The sequence below is a fragment of the Onychostoma macrolepis genome, chromosome 25 (genome assembly GCF_012432095.1).
Source record: "Onychostoma macrolepis isolate SWU-2019 chromosome 25, ASM1243209v1, whole genome shotgun sequence".
In the NCBI taxonomy this organism is placed as follows: Eukaryota; Metazoa; Chordata; class Actinopteri; order Cypriniformes; family Cyprinidae; genus Onychostoma; species Onychostoma macrolepis.
Genome location: NC_081179.1, coordinates 23340121 through 23348012, shown reverse-complemented (window position 1 = coordinate 23348012; position 7892 = coordinate 23340121). Strand labels below are relative to the sequence as shown.

At 37.7% G+C, this 7892-nt stretch overlaps 1 protein-coding gene across 2 annotated transcripts in view; it reads left to right on the top strand.

Annotated features, from left to right (window-relative positions):
- Positions 1–7892, top strand: part of adat1 (adenosine deaminase tRNA specific 1) — a 22044-nt gene continuing 14152 nt past the window's right edge. Inside the window, exons 1-6 of one of the 2 annotated variants that reach the window (XM_058766576.1) lie at positions 1–148; positions 229–379; positions 456–524; positions 603–657; positions 1644–1774; positions 4951–5479. In XM_058766576.1, the coding sequence (XP_058622559.1) occupies positions 238–379; positions 456–524; positions 603–657; positions 1644–1774; positions 4951–5479 (926 nt within the window). In that variant the 5' untranslated portion in view covers positions 1–148; positions 229–237. The remainder of the gene's footprint in view (positions 149–228; positions 380–455; positions 525–602; positions 658–1643; positions 1775–4950; positions 5480–7892) is intronic. The other variant, XM_058766575.1, reaches the window with a different exon arrangement.

The following is a 7892-nucleotide window of genomic DNA, read 5'->3' as shown; positions in this document are numbered from 1 at the left end:
CTTATTTTGAAACCGGTAATACTCTTCTGCTCTGGGCGCAAGACTTCATCCAAAGACACGAGAAAGCACATGAAAAGCACATTTATGACCTACTGAATTTATATTTCAATCCGTAATCCGAAAGAGCGTTTAACCAGGTTATCTAAGTGTGAGTATATTAATAATGCGTTAGTAGTAATGTTGTAAAAACACATGGTTTCATCGTAAATGTCTGCTGTTCACGCTTAGCAACAGATCATGTGGAGTCCTGATGAAATAGCCAGCTTGTGTTATAGTCACTTCAATAAACTGCCTAAAAGAGGAAAGCCAGAGGCGGGCAGAGAGTGGACTCTACTGGCTGCTGTGATTCTGCTGACTGACAGTTCAGAGCAGGACACAGGTCAGAAACACAAATCAGATAAATCAACATGATGATATGAAAACTGCTAAATACCCTTTTAACCATTTGCTCACAGTTCACAAGCAGGTTGTGTCTTTGGGGACCGGCACCAAATGCATCGGCCAGTCTGCCATGAGTATGAAGGGTAAATGTCAAAAACACTACACAAATGCAAAGCTAAATGTGCATCCTCATATATTGAATATATTGTGCTGATGTGCAGGTGATGTTCTGAATGACAGTCATGCGGAGGTTATTGCTCGGAGGGGGTGTGTCAGGTAATGTATTTCATGTTACAGTGCTTCATTGCATTAGTCATGCATTCACAAACCAAACCCCAACTGCCTCTGAAATCCTTTGTTGTTTACACACACATGCACACACACACACACACACACACACACACACACACTCACTCACTCACTCACTCTCTCTCTCTGTAAACATGTTTTAAGGGCATATATGATGGATTTATGTGTTTGCCCATCTATGTTTGTTCATGGATTTCACATTCATCAAGCGGATGTTATGTCCTGTAACCTGTCTTAGATGGCTGAACGTGTTAAAATGAAGGGGATCTGCTGTGAGAAAGCTTTTTAATTATCCAATATTTGGCTTGCTATGAACATTTTACAAATCATTCTCAACATTATTGCTTTCAACAAGATATGTATTTCTTTAAAAAAAAAAAAAAAAAGAAGAAGGTATTAAGATATAAGACATTAAGACTTGTTTTCAGAGCGTTTTATTGTTCTTACTCCAATTTAAGATAATTATTATATATATATATATATATATATAATATGTTATGCTTATATAATAAATGTATTTATATATAAATTAAATTATATGAATGTAAATATATACTGTGTGTGTATTTATATAAACATAATTAATATACACAGTACACACACATATTATGTAAACAAAAACTTATTTTGGATGCAATTAATCCCAATTAATCGTTTGACAGCACTAATATATATATATATATATATATATATATATATATATATTGTTTATATATATATATATATATATATAAACAATTTAATTTGTTATATAATTTTTACTAAGTTATAAAGTTTTAGATTTTTTTTACATTTATAAACCAAGCATGAAGGCATATTTCACTTAATGTAACAGTACTTTGAAATCAATACCAATTTTCTAATGTGAATTATAAACAAACGTAATTTTTTTGGTTTAAAAAATAACAGAAGTGAATTGAGTTATGTGTGTTTTTGATGTTTCCTGTCCTCAGGTATCTGACGGAGCAGCTGTTCAGGGCTGTAAGTGGCCAGAGCTCGGATGTTTTCTGCCCTGGATCTGAAGAGGGAAAATGGACAGTTAAACCGGGAGTCTCTTTCCTTTTCTTCACCAGTCAAACACCCTGTGAGTCCAGCTACTGCTTCAATGTTAAAGACTAAATATTTATGTTAAATTAAAACGATTCTGTGCCTTATACTTCCAGTCAAACGTGTTTACACATTCTAATTTTTTTATTACTTCCCATTTTAGAAAAAATAGTCATCAAATATTAGAATAAAAATGTAAAACAAATCAAAATGATCAGTCATTTCATTACAGTTGAAGAATTCATACAAAAAATAAGGGCTAAAAATAGCATATCTGCCCTACAGACTTACAGACAGTCACTCATCATCAGGGAAGCAACACAACATAATATCAACAACCAAGGGGGTGTAAATGTATATGTAAATCTGTTATGTGAAATATTTTAATCCATCAGTATAAAAAAAAAGAAAAAAGATCCCTGTAATTTTTTCATTTAAATGATAAACATCTTGCAGTTTCTGTCGGGGGTATGAAAACTTATGCAGTTGACTGTATATATATACCAGCAGTGCTGGGTAGATTACAAATTGTAGTCTGTTATTGATTCTAAATTACATGACAAAAATTTAAGTTAGAAATGTAATCCATTACATTACACGTTATATAGGTAGTATAATCATCAGACTACTTTTTGATTACTTTTGACCTAAAGTACTGTATCATGTTGATTTAAATAGGATAATCTTGTACCATGTGATATAAAAATACAAAAATAATAAAAATATATTCTATTCATTGTTATTAACAACATGAACTGCATTACATGAAAAACATTACATTACATAAAACATGTATTTGTGCATTTTAATGTGTTTGAAAGACAAAAGCACAGAAAATGTAAAGATGTATTCATATAATTTATATTATACATAAATATACAACCTGAATTCCGGAAATGTTGGGACGTTTTTTTAAATTTGAATAAAATGGAAACTAAAAGACTTTCAAATCACATAAGAAATTTTACACTTTTATCCACTAAATGAGCTCATTTCAAATTTGATGCCTGCTACAGGTCTCAAAAAAGTTGGCACGGGGGCAACATAGGGCTGAAAAAGCAAGACATTTTGAAAAGATTCAGCTGGGAGAACATCTAGCAACTAATTAAGTTAATTGACATCAGGTCTGTAACATGATTAGCTATAAAAGGGATGTCTTAGAGAGGCAGAGTCTCTCAGAAGTAAAGATGGGTAGATGCTCTCCAATCTGTGAAAGAGTGCGTAAAAAGATTGTGGAATACTTTAAAAACAACGTTCCTCAATGTCAAATTGCCGAAGACCTTTGTTGGATGCCCGTGGTCTTCAGGCCCTCAGACGACACTGCATCACTCATCGGCATGATTCTGTCATTAACATTACTAAATGGGCCCAGGAGTACTTCCAGAAACCACTGTCGATAAATACAATCCGCCGTGCCATCTGCAGATGCCAACTAAAACTCTATCATGCAAAAAAGAAGCCATGTGTGAACATGGTCCAGAAGCGCCGTCGTGTCCTGTGGGCCAAGGCTCATTTAAAATGGACTGTTTCAAAGTGGAAAAGTGTTATATGGTCAGATGAGTCCAAATTTGACATTCTTGTTAGAAATCATAACGCCGTGTCCTCCGGGCTAAAGAGGAGGGAGACCTTCCAGCGTGTCATCAGCGTTCAGTTCAAAAGCCAGCATCTCTGATAGTATGGGGGTGCATAAGTGCATACGGTATGGACAGCTTGCATGTTTTGGAAGGCACTATGAATGCTGAAAGGTATATAAAGATTTTAGAGCAACATATGCTCCCCTCCAGACAGTGTGTTTTTCAGCAGGACAATGCAAAACCACATACTGCAGCTATTACAACAGCATGACTTCATAGTAGAAGAGTCCGGGTGCTGAATTGGCCTGCCTGCAGTCCAGATCTTTCATCTATAGAGAACATTTGGCGCATCATTAAATGAAAAATACGTCAAAGATGACCACAAACTCTTCAGCAGCTGAAAACCTATATGAGGCAAGAATGGGACCAAATTCCAACACCAAACCTCCAGAACTTCATAACCCCGATGCCCAGACTTCTTCAAAATGTTTTGAAAAGAAGAGGAGATGCTACACCATAGTAAACATGCCCCCGTCCCAACTATTTTGAGACCTGAAAGCAGGCATAAAATTTTGAACGGGAATGAGAACGAAACATAACGGAGGTTGCCGTGCTCGCTGCACGACCAGCTAAGCGGCATTCAGTATCCGATTCTGACATAATTGTAGCGGGCACCGCATTTTATACTGCTTCTCGAGCTCATCAGTAGTTTGCATGCGATTTGCATACTTCGTGACAATTGGCCAGTCATTTGGACTGGCGTGAGCCAATGGGACTTCAGGAAAGGTTGGAAGGGAAGGAGTTTAGCATGCAACCCGTCCTAAAGACGTGGTGAACTATATCATAACACTGTGATAAACTGATAGGGACAGCATTGAATTGGTGGTGCGTCAATACAGGGTGTATACGACCTAGTCGAAACCACTGATATACACATCTCAGATCATAGCTGAGGCTGAGTAGGCGCGTGTGCTGCTCGCACTGACAGCACATGCGAGGCAAGCGACGACACATCTAGTTTATAAAACCTTGCGAAAGTGCTGGGTGACGACCAGCCTGACATCATACAAATGTCCTGATTAGACATGCCATTTGCCCAGGCCCACGAGGACGTGAGTCTGCAGGTTGAGTGGGCCCGAACCCCTATAGGACATCCCGCGCCCTTAGAGCTGTAAGCCAAAGCAATTGCGTCGACGATCCAGTGTAACAGCCTTTGCTTGGACACAGGCAGTCCTTTTGTACGTCCACCAAAACATACAAATTTCCCTAATTCGGGTTGTATAAGCCTAACATATTTTTCTGAAATATATACATGCATGTGTGTGTATTTATATATACAAAATAAATATACACAGTACACACACATATATTATGTAAACAAAAACATTTATTTTGGATGTGATTAATCGCGATTAATCATTTGACAGCACTGTAATTATACTGTAATTACAAGTACTTAATTTTTGCAATCTGATTACATGTAATCAGTTACTACCCAGCTCTGTTTAACAGTTAGCACCAGTCCTGAGTGACCAATACACATTCAGTCCAACAGTACACAACAACAGCACTCCTGTTTGTGCGCTATTGCTTATATGTTTACATCTTGTCAGTCAGTGCTTTGCTAATGAATCCTTAGGTGGCGATGCCTCCATATTTCCTATGACTGGCATTCAAGCGCAGCCCTGTGAGCCTGTGAAGTCAATCCAGAGCGAGCAATCAGAGAGACGAGGCCTGAAACGACACGCCGAGAGTGACCTGGAAGAGAGTGACAGCCATTCATCCCACAGAAAATCAGGGGATACTGATGAGCATGAACTCATAACAGAAAACAAAGAAAGTAATCCATTAAATGCAGTCTTGCACTGTCAGCCGGAAGAGGAGAAAGACATCCACCGTACAGGGGCGAAGTGTGTCCCCGCCGGCCCGGCCGACCCGCTGCAGCCTGGGTTACTGTATCACAGCGTCGGGGTTCTGCGGCTGAAGCCGGGCCGCGGCGAGCGCACACTTTCTCTCTCCTGCAGTGATAAACTGGCCCGATGGGGCGTTCTGGGCTTCCAGGGTGCCCTGCTGTCTCATTACCTGCAGGAGCCGCTCTATTTCAGAGCTGTGGTGGTTGGAAAGTGTTCTTACAGCCGTCAGGCAATGCAGAGAGCACTGAAAACACGGTAAGTGGATGTACCACACCAGCAAACCACGATTTCTACAGACTTTGTAGGTTTGTAAAAAGTGTTTGCTGATTTCACAATCTCACAGGGTTCCCGCAGGTCCTTAAAATGTCTTAAAGGTGTCATGACATGAGAAATCAAATTTGCCTTGATCTTTTGGCATATAACATTTCACATTTAGAAGATATATATTGTGGCTGTCATACCCTGTCAATTGTATTTCAAATTTCTTTATTAGATTTTATGCATGGAATACCAACTCAACAAATTACAACATTAATTTTATACAATTATCCTTCCATGATATTACTGATACTACCCCACTAAACATTCCCCTCCCTCAACAACCTAGAACTTCCCACAGGGAGAAAAAACAACAACAAATAAAATAACAAATGAAATAAATTAAAAAAGCATGAATAAAAATCGTATGTTTATATGTTAATGCTCAGCTTAAGTATCAAGACAGTTAGCCAGCAGGTAATCTAAAAAGGGGCGCCACACTTTGTCAAAGGTCTTTAAAGAACCAGTGAGTGACAGTCTAATTTTTTCCAATTTAATACAAGTAAACACTTCTTTTAGCCATGTTTCAAAGGAAGGGGGTGAGACGTGCTTCCACTTTAAAAGAATGAGACGTCTTGCTAGTAAAGTAGTAAAGGCTAAAGCCTTTTGGATCGTTACTGAAAGGTTAACATCTACTGCCAACCCAAAAATGGCCAAAAGTGGGTCTGTATCAATATCTATGTTGAAGGCATCTTTCAAAGTTTTAAATATTTTAGTCCAATAATCCAATAATTTAGGGCATTCCCACAACATGTGAATGAGATCTGCTGGTGATTGCTTGCACCTATTACATGCATCGCTGACAGAGGGGTATATTTTAGCAAGTCTAGCATTAGTATAGTAAACCCTATGTAGAATCTTACATTGTATAAGCCCATGTCTTGCGCATATAGATGAGGTGTGAATGAGCTCAAGAATACGCTCCCAGTGTTCATCAGGTAACTCAAATCCCAAACTCTTCCCAAGCACCTCTGGTTGAATTTGCAGAGCCTGAATTAATATTGTGAATCAGATTATAAATGACAGAAATACAATGTTTTGAGTGTGGTTCAAGCTTTAAGATGTCATCCAATGGAGATTCAGGGGGACGATTTGGAAAATGAGGGAATAGTTTTTGCACAAAGTGCCTGACTTGAAAGAAACAAAATAAGTGGGAATTAGGTCGATCGAATCTCTTAGAAAGGTTATTAACCTCTTAACTGTCACCGTCCACCCTGTGGGACGCCTACGTTTACTTCACTATTTTACAATTAAATCCTAATCTAATCATGACAAACTATATATCGTTGGAAAGGTCTAAGACTCCTAAATAGGTATTTTACCACTTTTTCTGTTAAAAAATTATGTAGGAAAAGTAATAGATTAATTTATGACAAGAGTGCACCTGAAAAATCTACATCATAACAGGAGTTCTGACCTTTGTCACAGAAAGTCTTCTTTTTTGCCTTTTTCTCTATTAGGCTTTAGAAATCATAAGAAATTATATATCAGTTGAAAACTTAAAATCTCAAAATTCATCCTTTGAAACCCATTTTAAAATCAGACATTGCATTACCATGGAAATGGTACATCAAAATCACATTGGAAAATGTTTTCATTCATGAATTATAAAAAAATAAGTTTGGATAGTGCACTATCATGTCTGTGTTCAAAACTGTGAGTGACAGTTAAGGGGTTAAAGGATGAGAAAATACCGCTCTCATAGAGATCATCAATGGTCTTTATGCCTTTATCGAACCATATTCGGAACGCCTCATCCATAATGGATGGTGCAAAACAGTGGTGTTTAAAAATCGGAGAAAGGATAGAAGACCTATGCAAACCAGTGTGCTTCCTAAATTGAGTCCATATCTTAACTGAGTGGGATACTACTAAATTTGAACTAAAATTGGCAGGTAAAGGTAATTGAGCGGATATAACCGAGTTCAGAGAGAGGCGTGCTGAGGACTGTTCTAGGTAAACCCAACAAGGGAGTTCAGAATTTATATTGTTCCTCCAGTGTAAAACTTTCTGAATATTGCAAGCCCAATAATAGTGTAAAAAATTTGGGAGTGCGAGACCGCCTTTATTTTTAGGGAGCTGCAAAATTGTTTTCTTAATTCGAGCTGGCCTATTTCCCCATAAAAAAGAAGTGATACGTTTGTCCAAATCCATAAAAAAACTTTTTCTTAAGGTAAATTGGAAATACCCTGTCAATTGTGACTTTACCAAGCTCAATAGCTCTAGTCCAAAATGTGATTATAAATGAACGCTTTTGGCTATTTAAAAAGGGGGCGGGGCTGCTTGATATGTACCACCCTGTCTTCCTGTTTCAGTTAAACTAACGTCAACATAACACAAAAAGTCTTAA